The sequence below is a fragment of the Garra rufa genome, chromosome 21, assembly GCF_049309525.1.
Source record: "Garra rufa chromosome 21, GarRuf1.0, whole genome shotgun sequence".
NCBI lineage: Eukaryota > Metazoa > Chordata > Actinopteri > Cypriniformes > Cyprinidae > Garra > Garra rufa.
The window spans coordinates 18,193,930-18,213,929 of record NC_133381.1 but is presented as its reverse complement, the minus strand read 5'-3'; the positions used below and the strand labels follow the sequence as shown (position 1 = coordinate 18,213,929).

General features: G+C 36.3%; 1 protein-coding gene across 1 annotated transcript in view; it reads right to left on the bottom strand.

The window, feature by feature from the left end:
* ttc27 (tetratricopeptide repeat domain 27) overlaps window positions 1-20,000 on the bottom strand; it is a 129,578-nt gene that overhangs the window by 72,293 nt on the left and 37,285 nt on the right. The window contains exon 9 of the mRNA XM_073826970.1: window positions 16,443-16,509. Within this exon, the coding sequence (XP_073683071.1) occupies window positions 16,443-16,509 (67 nt within the window). The remainder of the gene's footprint in view (window positions 1-16,442; window positions 16,510-20,000) is intronic.

Genomic DNA, 20,000 nt, shown 5'->3' with positions numbered 1-20,000 from the left:
ATTTATGAATCCAAAAAACGACGAATTTACGTGGCATTTCGCTATAGTAGATTCGGTTTTTATGAATGGAGGACGACGCGATCCCGTCTGTGTTTTGGCGGAGGAGACTTAAACGCGCGACCATATTCTACAGTCTTTGGTATACATCCGCGTTAAACTATCAAGGTGAAAGTCATCATAGCTTGCGTAGTTTAGATCCAGCTCCCAACCCAAATTTGAGAATAGATTAACGGCGACATTTTTTTTATCGCGCGATAAGAGTTTCACGTTAACGCAGCACGTTAACGCCGATAACGGCCCACCACTAATATATATATATATATATATATATATATACACACACACACATATACATTTAATTAAATTAAATATATACTTAATACGTTTTAATATTAAGACGGACATTTCCCAGAATGAAATTACCAAATTTGGCTCACTGTAATCAAGCAGATTTAATGTCTGTTCATTCATAAAAAACTAAACTACACTAAACTAAAATAACTAAACTGTTAGTCTTAGTACATTTATATACCAGGTTGGAAATTTCCCAGAATGAAATTACCTGTTGAATTTCAAACTGTAATAAACCAAACTCCAATTCAATTTCCTGTGTTTTGTAGCCAACTTGCAATCCAAACAAAATAGAAGCCAATTCTTCAATTTGACCCTGTCACTGAAACCACTTGAGTGCTGACCTCCAAACACATCTGAATACATCCGGTCATGGCATCATTAACAGAAAATGCTGACGATTTCTGACTGTTAAAACAGTCCCAAGATACTGTTGTTTAAAAAAGTTACCCTAAAGTCCTCTTGTGCCTGACCGAATCTATCACGTCACAATCGCTTTACCTCACTTGCAAGACACGCACTCCTTTTTGACCTAAATGCAGTTCACTAAAGAGTCAAAGCATACCTCTGTCAAAGGTTGTATAATCTACCATGAAATTCTCAATTTTCAAAATTCGTTCTGGCCAACAATGTTGACAATAAACCCCAATGACTAAAACAAAAGGTGGACGGCAGACGTCCTGTCAGGTTACCGTCCAATATCCAACGACGATGAAAGCATGAATAACCAGCTTTGAAGGTGCACCAGCTTTGCGATGACTCAAGCACCTGAAGGTGTTTGGATATGGCAAGGGTCCCTAACAGTGCACAACAGCTCTAATTCAGCAAGACAGAAATCCCAGACACACCAGGTTCTACATGTGCACAAGCCTAGTGTTGACAATCGGGTGGTGTGATATGTCTTTAGTCCAAGACTTACCCTTGAGCGAAAGAACAGAGTTGGGAAAGAGAAGGTCTTGGCTTGGGAGAGATAATTTTTATGAGGTCTTGAAGTCTCTGATCAGAGTTGAGTAGACATACAGGAGGAAAGAAGTCCTACCCCCTGTGGAACGTGTTGACTGGTGAGCAATGAACCATGTAAAAGCCTTCAACAGTGACAGGACAACTCAGGTAAGCAGGACGGATTACGTCCTTCTGTATTTTCTTAGTAGCTGGATGAAAAGTGCTCCGCAAATTTTCCTTTCATGAGAATGGAAAATTCAACAGTCGAAGCGCAAACTGAACAAAAATAATTAACAGACGATGACTTAATCTTGTAATAAAGTTAGCAAAGACCTAATACCACATGTATTTATTTAGAGATATACATGAAAAGCAAGGACTCTGGTAAAGTCATTAGGCTCTTGTGGAACTAGAAGATTTATGGCGAGACAGCCACATAAACGCCACTGCTATAAATTAACCCCATCGGCCGACCCGCTTTCAATCAGAACGGTTCCACTTTCCAAACAGATTTGAGAGCTCAAGTTCAGGCTGAAATGGCCAGTCCTTCCTGGAAACCATCCTGAAGCCAGTAAGACGACTTGAGCCAGCGCACGTCTGGACGCCATGATATCATTCTGAATACAGCAGGTGCTTCAGACACATAAACCTTCCAGTGAATGAAGAGCCACATGAAGATCCCAAATGATCAACAAAACGAGAGACAGACCTTTGGTTCGAATATTATTTTATCACCCTATAAACAGAAACTGAAAATGGCAGGTAACATTGTTGTGCTATACAGATCCAGTACAGATCCAAACCCTGCTCCTCCAAGAAAAACAACTGCAGAAGCTCCAAGAAACGTTTCAATTGTGGTAAAAAACTGTACTTTGAATATCTACACGGTATCATTGCATTTTTAATAATAATTCAAACTGCTGTCCGTAAATAGTCTCTTTGTGCTGAACTCTCTGTCAGTCACAAGACTGGTGTAGATATTGTACTTCAGAATCGCAGATTCTAGCCAACATCTTGGAATATATGACCCCAATAAAAAATTTCAGAGTTTTCAACATGTCTGCCACTTTCAACATTACAATAAATTGAACTACCAATTGTGATTAAATCTAACGAACGTTTAGCTTATATCACATCAAATCGTACACATTATTATTACCATTATACTTTGTTCTCAAATTGTTAATATTAACATCAGCATTGCGTGACTGTGTATTTAGTTTGTACCGAAATTAAAATCTACATGTTAATACAGTCTAATCTCTAATTGTCATACCGTTTGAATTTCATTTCAAGAAATTGTTCTTTTAACCCAAAAACAAATTTGTTTCTTAGAACTGGTTCTCTTTTAAATACAAATAATTCCATGAATCTGGGATTCATCAAACAAATCAATACCAGATCACTGCTGAAATCGTGCGTGTATAAAATTAAATTTTAGCTTACGACTTACAACAAAGGTGTCTTTGGGTAGTTCTTTAATGTCACACGGTGCATTTGTATTTGAATCTACTGTAATTAAATTAGAAAACATCACAATCTTAACGTTGTGAATCGGGCTAAAGGAAATAGTTAGGTTTGAAAACTGACTGGTTAAGTACTTGATCCAAAATCAATTTTTGAACATTTTAAACCCCAAAAAAGTTATGGACTGCAGCTTTAAATACAAAACAGAAAAATAATAAATATAAATTTCTTTCTTCAGTCGAAAAGAAATTAAGGTTTTTGTGAAAAATTTCCAGGATTTTTCACCATGTAGCGGACTTCAATGGTGGCCAACAGGTTGAAAGTCCAAATTGCAGTTTCAACGCAGCTTCAAAGGGAAACCTAGCGAAACGATCTGTCATTTTCTAAAGAAATAAAAATGTATATACTTTTTAAACCATAAATGCTCTTTTTGCACTAGCTTGACTTCACACATCACATAGTGACATTGGAAAGGTCAAATGTGAAGCAGATGGAAGTACCAACCAAGTGTTTACAAAGCGAACGTGCAAAGAAAGTCAAACGCCATTTACAAAAAAAGGTAAAACAACAATGTCAAACGATCTTGGAGTTGGAGGAGAAACTGAGATGGAGTTTTTCATCCTAGAACTAACCACGTGTTCGTTTCCAACGTGATTATGCAATGTCATAGACGCACATCACAGATCCTATAGTGCAAGACGAGCATTTATGGTTAAAAAGTATATAATTTTTTTTTTTTTTTTTTTTTTTTTTTTTTTTTTGAGAAAATGACTGATCGTTTCGCTAGATAAGACCTTTTTTCCATGGCTGTGACCATGTAAAGCTGACCATTTTGAAGCTGCACTGAATCTGCAATTTGTACCCTCAACCCGTTGATCCCTATTCAAGTCCATTATTTGTAGAAAAATGCTGGAATGTTTTTCTCAAAACCCTTCATTTATTTTCGACTGAAGAAAGATTGATAAACATCTTGGACTGATAAACATCTCTAGAAGTGAACTAATCTTTTAAGTGTGTCAAAATTCTAAGAACTTTGTCATTTTGCTCTTATTCCTACACTTAAGTTTGATTCATAAAAATACATAAGTAGGTCTCAGGTCCTAAACGATTTAAAAGTGCTGGAGAGGTCTCCTAACCTAGTTAGGAGTGGCATGATGACTGTCATATGTCGAAACAACACACACTCCAATACAGAAAAAGTGTTTTAGACTTGCATAATAGCGGAATTTGGATAAACACAATTCATACTTGAACCAACAATTGAAATCCTTTGAGATAAATTATTTTATAACACTAAGGTATTTCTCAGTCAGTACTTAAGACTCTGTTTTATACGTCACTGAAAAAACCTTTTAACGTAAGAATATTCGTAAGAGCATATCTGAAAAAGTTTTATGCACATGGCCCTTAGTTATTCAATTCTTTGCTGGCAAGTGTGTTACAAATCTTGACTCCAAACCAGAGGGATGCTCTGCACTTTGTAAGAGAGGAAAAGAAAAAAAAAAAAAACATTTTTTGACATTTATGATCTTCTGGATGGTTTCGGCTTTATAAATATTTGAAATTGCTTGTCAGGTGACGTATTACAGATGACACACCTAACAGGCAAAGATCCGGGGAGTAAAAGTAATTTCTCTGGGATTCATCAAACAAATCAATGCCAGATCACTGCTGAAACCGTGCGTGTATAAAATGAAATTTTAGCTTGCGACTTACAACAAAGGTGTCTTTGGTAGTTCTTTAATGTCACACGGTGCATTTGTATTTGAATCCACTGTCAATAATAATTATTGTAACATCCACACTGATACTGCACAAAACATAACATGATTTAACAAACTATTAAATTAAAAATATCTGTATTCCAAGTTCATGGATTCAATTCCCAGGAAAAGTCACTTTGGATAAAACCATCTGCCAAAGGTAAATGTACTTCAATTCACGCAATATATCACTGAATTCTTAGATAAAAAGCAGACAATAAAGCTCTGTGATGTTTGCTGGGTACGTGACAACCATCTAACCAGCCTGCAGACTCCTGGATCCACATGTAGACTGGAAAGATGCCTGCACACACAACCAGCCAGTGGAGACCAGCAACGGCAGAGTGCAGATCAGCAGAAGATGGAAAGACTGGTGGCAAATGACCTCAATGAACTGATGGTAACATCTATTATGATGTCTAAGAAAAACAAGAGCTGTAGGAAAACAGGTGTGAAATCAAACTGAGCTTCGGGTGCAATCAATCAGTCACGGAGAATTAAGTTAATCTCTAAAGTGGAAGGAAAGGGCTTGTTTGTTCTCTGCATATATTGTCATAACTGGTCTTTTGACCTTCAGGAAGACACAAGGACAAGCCCAGAACACATGAACTGGACTTTAGGGAAAAAGGCATATAAAAAAAGACAATAAGGGCTTTGGTTACATCCAACATAAGCATGTCGCCAAAGAGAGGGGGGACAAAATAAACATCACTTCCCTAACAACACAGCCCCGTTTTCTCATAAATAAACTCTCACCGCACAAAGACATGACAGGGGAGGGAAAACAAATTAGATCTGAGCCAGGTGCATATTTCAACAGTGAATGAGGAAACGTCTCATTAACGTCTAATCCTCAAACCCTTAAATCTAAAAGGTCAGTATAGGAAAGTCACCCATAGATCTAGGTAATGTTTTTCATATTACTTCAGCTCAACTTGCCCTGACTGTCAGACTCAAACCACACTAACTACTTTTGGAGAGTTACACAAATATACAGCCCGCTGGAACTGAAAGTTGCACATGAATGTTTTAAATCTGCTTCTGTTCCACATAAAATATCAACTGTGGTTTGCATGTTTTACAAAGCACTAAGCTGACACCAACACGCTCTCTGAACGCAGCGGGTGAAAACCAGATGCTCTCTCGTTTTGACAGAAATGGCGAAGATGAATCCTCAGAAAGAATAAGGGAACTAGGAAAGATTTGATTCCAACTCAAACCTGTCGAAGAGGGTTTGTTCAACTACTGGCACTTTTAAGCCTATAAACTTTCAGAAAATGTTCATTTGCAAAATAATTTTCAGCAGAAACTACTTCAGTCTTCAGTGTTAAATTATCCTTTAGAAATCATTCTTACATGCCGATTTGGTGCTCAAGAAACATTATTATTAGTATTAATAATAATATTGTAAAACAGTTTTGTGGAGACCTGATAACATTTTTTAGGATTCTTTGATGTATAGATGCTAAAAAAAACTGCATTTATTTTATTTTTTCTTCCAAATCATTTTTTTTTTAATAAAATGGTCAACAGCACTACTTTAAGGCTAATTTCATAGCATTTTATGCATCCTAAATACACACAACTGAATATTTGCATTATTTTGTTGTATAATTTTACAAAATGGAAGCTTGACTGCTTTGAAATTATGGACAGCAAATATATGCTCAAAAATAAGTAATACTGTATCTACAAATTTCTGATTTCTTTATGGCAAGTGACGTGTTTTATTTCATGAGAATTTGTCTTTTATAAACAAGTACACCAACTTTACAGAAAATTTATCAGGGTTAATTAAATAAAAATTCATGACATTTTTGTATATAAATATTTTTAGAAATCACATTCACACAAATATTAAAATCATTCAAACGACTTTATATTATTACCATGTTAAGAAATATGCGTCAAGGACAAGACTTAAATTCGGGCTGGGTTTTGACACTAATTTCACAATTCAATTTGATTCTGATTCACAAGCTTGCGATTCAATTCAATTACAATTATTTTGGATATACATCAGATAAATTTAAGGAAAAAAATCCCTCCAGTAAAGCTGTAAAAATATACATGCAAGTTTACTTCATTACTATAATATTGAAGGTTAAGGTTAATGCTTAAATAAATGCTTAAATTACACCCAACCAAGTTTTAATAATAATAAAGTTACAATTACATAATTATAGTTCTCCAATTGATTCTTTGAAATATAAACATATAAATGTTCACAACTTGATGGATTTAAAATCAAACATGAATTAAACATCGAAGAATAGTAAAAAAAAATATATATAATGAATGTGTCATATGTTGCAAAGTAATGGTAAAAATTAGCTCATCCTTTTACAAAAAGAAAAAGTTAAACCTGTTGCTTTTACTAAAGAACAACCCCTGAGACAAAAAAGTGCCCAAAGTTTACGAAACACCCACAGAAAAATGACATCATTAACAGCAGGCGACACGACCATTCCACATCCAAGCTTAAATTAGCCACCGTTGACAGAAATATTCTCAAGATGCGCAGACCTGTCATTTCCCAACAGAGACGCCCATCTCAATGAACAAAAGATTTATGAGTTAAGCTGCAGGTGTTCACCTTAGATCTGACAGGACACACTGGCATGGAAGAGCCAATGCGTTTACACTCGGCTGCATTGGATTTAGGCACACAATGCAGCCAATAGTGCACTGCCCTTGGCCAGAGATCATTGGTGAGAGCATCGGCCTCATGGGTAACACAGCGAGGAAACGACCCAATCCAACCAAACAAACACAAGCTCGCATTACTTACAGAACACCATCACTACATTGATCTGCTGTAGGAGGGGTTGAGATCCCTAATGGGGGTTCAACGTTCATCGGAAACTAAAGCGCTGACACAAGCTCAAACGCCACACCCTGGAGTTGACCGCATGAGGCCCGGTGGCCAAAACAGCGGGAGAGCGCTGACAGATAGAGGAAGAACAAACCGCCCAGGTGGTTTTGCCAACTCCTGGGTTTCATTTTAACGGCAGGAGAGATGCTACCACCCATGACATCACAAACCAAAGAGATCAGCCTCAAAACCCATATGATTCATCTCAGATGAGGAGATCTTTGAAACCCAAACGGGTTTGGCACTTACAAGGGGGATTTTGATGCGAATGATGTTACTCTTCCCATGGCCAAGACCTGCGGTTTAAGAACGGATCAAGAAGAGAAATAGGACAGAAGTCCGAAGCAAACTCCTTAAAAAAAAAAATGGCTAAAATGGGACTAAATACATAAACAAAAAGCTATATTGACCAGTGTAACAGTACCTCAACAAGCTCGTCATCTATAGAGCTAGTTTTCCCAGACACACTGTCAACTAAACAAGGTTTTTCAAACCTGATTTGCCAATTAACAGCGTAATCCTACACCGGGCCTAATATGCTGCTGGGAACGCAGCCAAACGTGGCATCAGATTGATTTCTAGGAGCATAAAAACATTAGAGTCAGTATGGGATAGTGTATGATGCAGTAAATGCCTATTGATGCCCAACAGATCTCGGTAAGAGTTCTAAATGATTTATCTCTTCACGTGTCAATGACAGGAACATTTCATTCAATACAATCATTATCAGCTGTACATGCAACAGTATTTGAGGTCAATCGATGGCTCTCGATCATTAAAACGAGAGGAATTCACCACCACTGGGTGACAGGACATTTGCGCAATGAGTTACGGCAATGAGATGTCCAAAATACACACACACACGCACGCGCACGCGCACGCGCACGCGCACGCGCACGCGCACACGCACACGCACACGCACACGCACACGCACACACACACACACACACACACACACACACACACAACCGCAAACACAAAAAGAACACATCCTCATCCTTTGAGGGTGTGAACGTCAATGTATTTTTTCCGACAGCACACATTTTTATCATCCTCCCACCCTTCACGAGAAATGATTAAATGAGAGGAAAGAGTGTTTGTGGCGTTAAACGCCCGGGCTATGAAAGTATTCCCTGCTGTTCCTACAGAAGTGCTAACTCAGCCACGAACATGTTCCCTTTCCCTGCCTTCCCTGAAAAGACTTCATTTTGAGGATGAAGAAAATAAATAATCCTGACATATAAATGATAGTCCCCACCCCTCGTTACGCTCCATCTCACTGGTTATTCTTGGATGGCTCATGTGCTATAAGGCAGGTTAAATAGGAAACACTGTATAGCTCATGCATTGTAAAACGTAACATTCAGGAGAGTTTAACGGCATAAAGTACAGAAAAGATAGAGCTGGCACACACCAGACTACTAATGAACAAGGTTGTTATAAACTCTGAAAAAGAAGAAAAAAAATGCACTACTTTAACATTTTAACTTAACCAAAAGCTAATTAATATTCATGAGCTAAAGCCAGTCTGAAGATAACTTTGTGAAATTCTGCTACTTAAAACTGAGCTGTCAGTCAAATTTTTTTTTATCTAATTAATTACATGGTGTTTCGATTAATTCATCTAAAATCTGAAAAAACCAACAAAAGATTATTTAAAGCTATTTTTGAGAAAGTATCAAATAGTCATTGTAGCTTTAGAAAGAAATATGGTATTTGATTTAACATAGAATTTATTATACATTAAAATTAAGGGCTGTAATGGCCTAACGTAAACTATGGAACATAAAAGACAATTGAGAAACATCTCAGTATTCATCATACGATGAAAGTAATTGGTAACTAAAATAGCTTTGTTACCAACAGTCTTTTTAAAGTACCTTCTTTCATCTCAACTTCTGAAGGAAACGAAATTGAGTTAGTTAACAGTTATAAATATTTGGGTATAATCATTGATTCTAAACTGTTTTAGAACTCATGTTAGCAATCTGGTTTCTAAGCTTAAGATAAAGCTTGGCTATCTTTACAGATCAAAATCATGCTTATCCATTCGCGCTAGAAAATATCTGGTGATGGCCACTTTTCTTCCCATATTAGATTATGGTGATCTGATATATATGAATGCTTCTGCCCAATGTTTGAAGAAACTGGATGTTGTGTATCATTGTGCATTACGTTTTTTCACTGGTTGTGGTTATAGGACACATCACTGTATCCTTTATTATACAGCTAAATGGCCCTCTCTTTATGCAAGAAGGTACACTCACTGGCTATGTTTCATTTACAAGGTACTTCTTGGACTAGCTCCTACTTATTTGAGTGTCCTTTTAACAAGAAATCACGGCCATTATGGATTACGTTCAAATGATGTACTACACTTGTTGGTCCCTCGTGTCAAAACAGAATTAGGAAAAAAAGCCTTTATGTTTGCAGCACCTTCTGCCTGGAATATTCTTCAGAAATCATTGAAAATTACTACCTTTATTTCGTATAGACAGTTTATTTTAACTCTGAAAAATGTGGAGCAGGTGAACATTGGACAGTGTAACTGTTCATAAAGTTTTAAGCATTCTTTCAGCACAGGGTCTTGTGATATATATGTATGTGTATTTGATGTGTTCGTTTATATATGTTGGAAATTGTTTTTTGTTTTTTTTATGCTGCATCTTGGCCAGGTCTCTCTTGTAAAAGAGATTTTAATCTCAATGAGTTTTTACCTGGTTAAATAAAGGATTAAAAAAAAAAAAAAAAAAAAAAAAAAAAAAAAAAAAAAAAAAATGTTCCTTCAAAGTACCTTCTTTTATCTTAAATTTTAGGGCAAAACTGCATTTGTGGAGTTTGTCAACAGTCAACTATATGAAATATAAGATGACGTACAGGCCTGGGGGAGGGGCCAGTGCGTTAACTGCATTAAAATATGTTAATCACGTTATTTTTTCAGAACTAATTAAACTAATGCGTTAAACTAACAGCCCTAATTAAAACATAACTTGCATGAAACAAAAACAGCAGACAGGCTAAATGAGAATGCAGATTCGCTCTCTGACAGCAGGTGGCGCTTATGAAACAGTTGCAATATGGAGTTTCCTACCTGATATCATGTCAAAAACTTACCTGTGGGAACCTTTTCACAAGACGCAAAATATGTACCAATAAATACACATCACTGCAGTTTCCAACAGAAATTAACACTAAAGGCAGTAAAACAGCAAACAGAAAAAGTCTTTGTACACAGTTATGATAACAGCTCCATACAGCTCCGCTTTCCGGTGTTGTGTTGAATTTTGGCAATCATGTAGCGAAAATGGGGGTTGAAAATGGGCACAACATCGGAGGAATCAAGCTTGCCCGGTAGCTCAGCCAGCATGGAATTAGACTTAGGATGCGGAATCCTTGGGTACGAATCCTGTGAAAAACTGACTCACGATTAAAATAAAACCACACAGTGGACATTTCACACTGAATGTGTCACAAAACTTACACTAGCGCTACATATTTCACATCATGCGAAAAAGTTCCAATAGGTAAGTTTTCGTCATGAGATCAGGTTGGGCGTTAAACAAAGCAGCGCTCAACTTTTAAAAACTACATTATATGGAGGTAAGATGAAAAGAAAATACTATTTAATCTTTTCTGAAGACAGATTCTGCTCAGAGATACGTTCCCCTCAGAGATACATTCCAATTCAGGATTTAGGGTTTTCTTCCAATATTTTGTGCATTGTAAACAGTGATCTTGCTCGGGCTGCTACAGTATTTTCTCCTCTTTGTGTTTGGCTTCAGCGTCTCTGGCTTGTGTTTACGGCCGTTCACAGTTGGTTTATTTGCCAGTTAAAGAATTAGTTGTGTTATTAATAGCTTTCCAACCATTAGTAATACGTGTATGCAGTTAACAGGGATCTCCTCTCAATTCATAATGCGGTCTACATTGCTTAGCCAGTTGTATCTGTATGCCGGTATTTTCAGAATTCATATCGTGTGTGTAATCCAAACCGGTTTACTGTTTGTACCGGTATATCGACCAGCACTAATTCAAACCATCTGACACTGACTGAAACTGAAAGTGAAAAAGAAATGAATAATAGTTTTCATTAACACTAGCGTTTCTGATGAGGCAAGTATTACGCACAGCGTTGAAATGATTCAATTGTCCCAACCATACTCAAAAACCACCCAAATAATCATCATTTCATCTCGTTCTAGTGTTTATGAGCACCAATTCATCAACTACAGTGACTACAGTGATTTCTATTGAATTATGTCCAGAGGCAGAGGATGTCCTCATCCCAATCTGACTCATAGGCCTATTCTACCCCATTAATTTAGTTTCCAACCTGCTTAAAATATGGACTCGAGTTCATGCAGAAAGCAGAGCTCCATCAGGCACAGGAAACTGCTGTTTGAACTCTTTGCTCGAAGTGTAGATTATTCTTCCAGAGGGACCTGACTCTAACAGCTTTTGCCGAATATGATGCAAACCTCTGGGTCAGACTCTGGAGACACATTTTTCCTTCTCTTTCCTTTTTTGCTGCTCATTTCCAATCCATCACACTGCTTCGCCCTGTCCGTCAGAGCCTCGTACCCTAAGCAAACCTGAGATTGGCATATCCGTTGACTTGTGGTGACGTCTTTGGGGTGGGTGTTGACACTCTCAAGCTGGCTTTGAATTGTTTGCCAAAAGCTGTCAGACAGTCAAACCTTCCATGGATTTAAACTCATATTTCTCAGTACCACACCTAATTGGGTTCCTCAACAATCTGTGATCTTAAAAGGTGTTGATTAAAAGGGATTAACTTCAAGGAGAGACCACCAACATCTCAGCGCTATATGGCCATGAGAACAGGTGCGTGTAGGAACATGTCCTCTCAAGGTTAAAGTTGTCTGGGAAAGTCACTTAATACTTCAGGGAAAATTGCAATTGGCCATAACACAGAAACACTCGCAAAGAACTGACCTCATTCCAAGACGTGGGAGAGTTTTAGAGAGAAGCGCGCACAGCCGAACGTACGAGAGCGGAGGACTCACTTCATTGCTCGTACAAATAAAGATATCAAGCTTTGAACAGCTAGGCGAGGCGGAGCAGCCAAGGTCCTCCGAGAGCCAGAGAAAGGCAACTTCTAATGAATGCAAATAGATTCGGAGTCGGTGAAGACGGGTAGGGCAGTAACCCAAGTATAAATTAAAAAAGAAGAAAACAACATAGGAGGACAAGCTTAAACATCACCCCTGAAAATGAGCTAAAGAACTGTTAAACAGCACCAGCCACAGTTGCACAAGCGGCTGAAGGAACAGGGGACTTCAGATTCAACCAGACTGACATCACAAGATACGATGTGTGTGTGTGTGCAGGCATGTAAATAGAGCAGGAGAGATACAAGGAGAAAAGACAGAGACAGAAAACAGAATACAATGGTTCATAGATCACCTACCATGGTAATGAAATGACTATATCATTTTACATAATACCTAAAATCTACTATTACTAATACTACTAATACTTCTACTACTACTATTACTACTCACCCCCATATCATCCAAGATGTTCATGTCTTTCTTTCTTTAGTCAAACAAAAAAAAAATGTTTTTGAGGAAAACGTTCCAGGATTTTTCTTTTTATAAATGTACTTTAATGGAGATCAACAGGTTAAAGGTCCAAACTGCAGTTTCATTGAAGCTTCAAAGGGCTCTACATAACCCCAGCCAAGAAATAAGGGTCTTATCTAGCGAAACAATAGTTAAAAAAAAAAAAAAAAAAAAAAAGGCTAATCTTGCGCTTGTTCTTCTACGACTTGACGCATTGCGTAATCATGTTGGAAAATTCACACACGGTTAGTTCTTCCTCTGTGTACTCCGGTTCAAGAAGGTAGGGTAGAGCGAAAAACATAATCTGATTTTCTCCTCCAACTTAAAAATAGTCCGACATTGTTGTTTTACGTTTTTTTGTAAAGGCCGTTTGACTTTCTTTGCACGCTCGCTTTGCAAACACTGGGTCGGTATTTAGGCCTACGTCACGTGTGACCTTTCCAACTTGACTGCATAATATGTGAATTTAAGCCTGTGCAAGACGAGCATTTGTGTTCGGAAAGTATATAATTATTATAATTTATTTTTTTAATTGACAGATAATTTTTGCTAGATGAGACCCTTAAAATCTTGATTTAAAAAAAAAAAAAACTTAATTTCTTTTCAACAGAAGAGAGACAGACATGAAGATCTTGGTTGACATGGAGGTGAGTAAATTTTTTTTCTGGAAGTGAACTAATCCTACAAATAATAAATATTTTTCTTTTTGCATTGTAGAATTTATATAAACACTTATATTCAAAATGCTACATCACATTTTAATATCAATATTTATGTACATGCTAAAATACACAAAATCTAAAACAAAATTTATGGGTCAAACACGTTAAGATGTCCACATTCTACACAATTTACAAAAGCGATTTTATGTCCATAGAAAGCACATCACATGCAAGTAAAGTGTCTACTTTTAAGGTTTCAAATATGTTTTTGGAGAATAAAATGTCAAAATTTGGTTGAATTAATGTTGCATTGTCATTCAGTGCAACAATATTTATGTAAATATTCAAACAACATGCTTATTCTGACTTGAGTATATTAAAATATCTAAATGAATAAGGGAGGATAATAAATTCTGTTTTAAAGGAGTAAAAAATTCTAAATGGGCAAAACCTAGGATAGTGTCAAATTTAAAAAAAAATTAGAATTACAACCAATATTATTTGTATAATAGTATTAGGGGTGAAAGTAATATGTCTTTTAATACAGTACGTAATAAATAGATTTTTTGCTGTAAATGCCTGACAAGACCGTTACATTGAATGACCTTTTAGTGGGTGTCTTCTGTAAATTTGGGGAAAATGTATTATATTAATTTTTTTACTCAGAAAAACAAAAATGCAATGAATTTAAACTGAAAACTTTTTAATATGAAAAGCAGTATTACACTTCTTTTTACACTTAAACCCTTTTACGTCTTTGACCCTTACTCAAAAATAGAGTTTATATATTAATAAAAAATGTATATAAAGCATTGGCAGAGTAAGTTTTGCATTCATATGCAGGAAATACTATCACAAATGACATTTAAACATGCTAAGTGAAGCAAGACTTTGGAATGGAAACATTAGAAATATTTTTTTTCCCCACACTGAGCTCACCCCCTTGACATGGCTCAGCTTGACAACTTTGCATTGCTATCGCACTATGCTTTGTTTGTACACAGACACACATAAATAACTAGGAATATTAGTTCAGAATTCAAGCGTTTTATGGCACCTCCACAATAGAGCGAGAGACACAACTGTGATTCTGCAGTGGTTGATTTTGCTGTCAGAGACCTTTGTAAACGGATATAAATCACACACAACTGTCTTCAGCAATAACCGACTATAAATAATTGAGACTGTTGCTGGGCACAGGTTGCTGATTTAAAAACTCTTTGTATGCTAATTTGCTGCCGGTTAAAAATGATGTTCACAGCAGATGTTGACAGTGTCGCGTCGAGCATAGGACTGTTCTTACAAGTTCGTCTCCACCGCAGGGCTTCATTTGCCGTACACCGGTACATATCAATTAAGCAGAACATATGCGGTGCTTAAGTTGAGGGTGTTTGCTAAAAAGAATAACCACATCGCTGTTTCCACATCTTAATGGTGGGACGCTCGCTAGAGATGAAAAGAAGTGACCCTCCAGGTTACTTTCCAAATTGTTTGTGTGTGGCTGTGGCTGAAACGCTGAACTAATTAAATTAACAGGAAGCGGCTTAAAGATTATCGAGGAAGACAATATGGCCTGCTGGCAGAGAAGTGTCTTCATTAGCTCAGTTTTAGTGAGTGAGTTTTGCTCTCCTCATAACTGATCCGACGTTAAGGCTTCCAATGGCTTTTCACTCTCCTGTAACGTGAATTTTGAGTGAATGAGCTGAAAGGAAATGGGCAGTTTTCAATCTGTCTATCATTCTCACCAACACTGTCAAAAACGGCTACACTTCAAAATAAAGACATGTCAAAATAACAATCTCATTCTTTGGCATTACAAAATCTGGAAGTCAAATCTTCAACAGCATACAGATGTCAAAAAGACTTAAACAGCTGAGCTCATTCATTTTTTTACATAGCCCTGCAGAATCAGTTTGGCATTTTTAGTGTTTTCTTTTTTGCCTAGAAAAAACTAGATATGATAACATAATATGCAGCACAATTTTGGCTCTTGGTTCTTTGATTTGTCAGGAGACAACACACAAAATTATGACAGGCACAGCTTTATGATGTGCGGGCGCCTCAATTGTCCAGTTCGTTCAAACTTTTCAGAGTGTGAAGATTTCAAATGTCTATGGAGGATCAGAAAGCTCTCAGATTTTTTGGGATTTCTTCCCTAATTTGTGCTCTGAAGATAACGAAGTTCTTACAAGTTCGGAAAGACATGAGGGTGAGTAATTAATGACAGAATTTTCCTTTTTGGGTGAACTATCCTTTTACGAGAACAAAATCAAAAATCACTTTGAAGGATTTTATACACGTTTGTATCCACTATATATGGTTTTACGCACATTATGAACAATTTATTTGCATTTTTTTTGCAATATCAATGTGAATTTATTAATATTTGTTATGTGTAATATATGTACATATCTGTCAAATTTGCCAAAAGAGTTTAACTATTTGACTGTTTTACTACTTTAAAAAATTTGGAGATTTTTGCGAGGGGGTGTAAACTTATGAAACTACATTCGCCAGGGGTATGTAAACTTCTGAGTGTTAGATTTTGACCAATGCAGCTTAAATGACAAGGTCATGACACCTCATTTATTCTATATGTTCCTAGCAGAGCAACTGAAGCGACAGACCATTTCGGTTTTTTTTGTTTGTTAGTGTAAACAAAGACATTCTAGATGCAAAACTGTCACCAAATGAGAGAGACCGGTTTACACGCACCATGTCTGTCAAACTGAAAATACAACTGATAACAAATGTGTCAACTGCACTTGTGTGTGAGAGAAAGATGTAAAAATGCGCTTACTGTCGTGAAGGCCAGGAGCTCCTCATCATTTAGCTTGTGAACCGGATTATTCTTCTGGAAGTCTATGCTGCAAAGCAACAAACCATAATCAATCAAAAAGCACATAAAAGGAGGATACATTTCTTTTAGTATATAGGTCAATGAATATGGAATGCCATTTCCGCCAGTGAATAAAAAACAAAAATGGGTAATTGCGACTTTATCACGCAAACATCTCTTTTTTCTCAGAATTGCATTATAAACTCGCAATTACAAGTTATAAAGTCAGCATTGCCAGACATTAACTTGCAATTCTGAGAAATAGTCACAATTCTGAGAAATAAAGTCAGAATTGCGAGATGTTAAATGAGTTTATATCTCACAATTGACTTTTTTCCTCAGAATAGCTAGTTTATTTAGAATTGTGACTTAATAACACGCAATTGCAAGTTTTACACAGAAAATACTCAGAATTGCAAGATGTCTACTCGCAATTGCGACAAATTGCATTTTCTCACAATTTCAAGTTTATGAAAATCACACAATTCTGAGTTTATAGCTCAGAATTGCGAGTTTATATCTCACAATTCTGAGAAAAAGTCTGAATTGTGAGAAAAAAAAGTCTGGATTGTGAAGCAAAAACTCGCATCGTGACTTTCTATCTCGCAATTCTGACTTTTTTCTTACAAATGCAAGTTTCTATCACTTAATTCTGAGAAAAAAAAGTAAGAATTTAGACTATATCTTGCAATTCAGACTTTATTTCTCGCAATGGCGAGTTTATATCATGCAATTCTGACTTGAAAATTCGGAATTGCGAGTTTATATCTCACAATGCTAAGAAAAAAAAAGTCAGAATTGAGAGTTTGTATTTTGCAATTCTGACTCCATTTCTCACAATTGCAAGTTTATATCTCGCAATTCTGACTTTTTTCTTACAAATGCAAGTTTCTATCACTTAATTCTGAGAAAAAAAGTAAGAATTGAGACTTTATATCTTGCAATTCAGACTTTATTTCTTTGCAATTGCGAGTTTGTGTCTAGCAATTCAGACTATCTTTCTCACAATTGCGAGTTTATATCACGCAATTCTGACTTGAAAATTCGGAAGTGCGAGTTTATATCTCACAATCCTAAGAAAAACAGTCAGAATTGAGAATGTATTTTGCAATTCTGACTTTATTTCTTTGCAATTGCGAGATTGTATCTTGCAATTCAGTCTATCTTTCTTGCAATTGCGAGTTTATATCACGCAATTCTGACTTGAAAATTCGGAATTGCAAGTTTATATCTCACAATTCTGAGTTTATAACTCAGAAATGTACGTTTATATCTTACAATTCTGAGAAAAAGTCAGGATTGCAAGATGTAAATTTGCATTGTGACTATATATCTCGCAATTCCGACTTTTTTCATGCAAATGCGAGTTTCTATCACTCAATTCGAAGAAAAAAGAAAGAATTGTGACTATATATCTCGTAATTCTGACTTTATTTCTTGCAATTGTGAGTTTATATCTTACGATTCTGAGAAAAAGTCAGAATCCTGAGAAAAAAAATAGTCAGGATTATGAGTTTGTATCTTGCAATTCTGACTATATTTCTTGCAATTGCGAGTTTATATCACACAATTCTGAGTTTATAACTCAGAAATGCACGTTTATATCTTACAATTCTGAGAAAAAGTCAGGATTGCAAGATGTAAACTTGCATTGTGACTACATATCTCGCAATTCCGACTTTTTTCATGCAAATGCGAGTTTCTATCACTCAATTCGAAGAAAAAAGAAAGAATTGTGACTATATATCTCGCAATTCTGACTTTATTTCTTGCAATTGTGAGTTTATATCTTACGATTCTGAGAAAAAGTCAGAATCCTGAGAAAAAAAGTCAGGATTACAAGTTTTTATCTTGCAATTCTGACTATATTTCTCGCAATTGCAAGATTTTAATCACACAATTCTGAGTTTATAGCTTGGAATTGTGAGGTTATATCTTACAATTCTGAGGAAAAAGTCAGGATTGCGAGATATAATATAATATTTTCTTAAAAATGCGAGTTTCTATCACTCAATTCTCAAAAAAAAAAAAAAAAAAAGAAAAAAAAAAAGAATTGTGACTTTATATCTTTTGAATTTTGACTATTTCTCGCAATTGCAAGTTTATATCTCACAATCCTGAGAATTCCTGAGATTCAAAATTGAGAAATATAAACTCACAATTTCGAGAAAAAAAGTCAGGATTTCAAGATAAACTCGCATTGTCACTTTAATATCTCACAATTGTGAGCTTATATCTCACAATCCTAAGAAAAAAGTCAGAATTGTGAGATAAAAAGTCGTAATAACACTATTTTTTAATCAGTGGCAGAAACAAGCTTCTAAAAAAGGAAACAAAATGTTCATTAAAAAAAAAAAAAATCACAACGCGTGCATGAACTTTTGCGTCGCATCCATTATTCTTTTAGCTTTTAAACATTCGAGTGAAAAGAAAAAATATGGATTACATATTTTAATCCACAACTAAAAAAAATAAATAAGAACTAAGAAATAATCCTTCCATTATGAGTTTACACAAAAGATTATTGCTGTAATGCATAAAATTCTAATTTTAACATTGATTCTTCCAGTAATTTGTACTTCATTTGATTTGATCAAATGATTGAACCTAAGTTCAACCAAATACCAAGACAGAAAGACAGATCTTAAACACAGGCTTCCTTTTCTCCATGCGATAGTTTTTTTTTTGCATTTGGGTTGAAATACGACCCCCGCATTTCGTGAAATTCACCCAGTCTATTGCAGTAGAGGCATTGAAACAAAGTTGTCACAGACAGTCAAAAAGATAAAATATGAGCTCGCTTACTCAACCCTCACTGAGCGGTTCAATTATTTAATCCTATTATTATAACCATAACTCAATATTCTAGGTAACTTCAGCTACTTTCCTCAAGTGTCTGAATTTCTCATTTGAGTCACAGTTCTTTACGTTAGCCGGGGCTAATAAATGTAAGCCGGGTTTTTGCATTCCAACAGAATGCCGTTAAACCATACGTGCGGTTTTGCTCGACTGCACCAATGACGGCCCATAATTCACCTTCAACCATCACGCAGCCCAATTAAGGTCCCTGGCCTGCATAATTACGCCCTGCTAATTATTCCACGCCTGCAATTTGTCTCCTAGCAGCCAGCCGGGCAGGATGACGACCTTTCTACAACAAACAGGGCGCACAGGCTGGTACAAAGCTAATTAGAGAGCAGTGTAGGAGAACCCCGCATCCCCTCCCGGGGCTGAGATGGGGGTGGATGACCATCCGCTTTTTTTTTTATCCATTCAGGATGGAGAAGATTGCTATCAATAGCACAAAAAAAACATTCTGCAAGACGAAGGCCTGACGCAGCACTTCAAAGTTGTTCAGATAAAACAAGACTCTCAGCAATAACAATGATTTACACATCCCTAACATGATTAATGTCGAGCTAGAGCTTTAAAAGTCAGGAACTAAAATACTACAGCTACTAAAACTATTCTCAAGGATGAGGAGACAAAGAGGAGACAATTTTTCCTTGGATTTTTGCG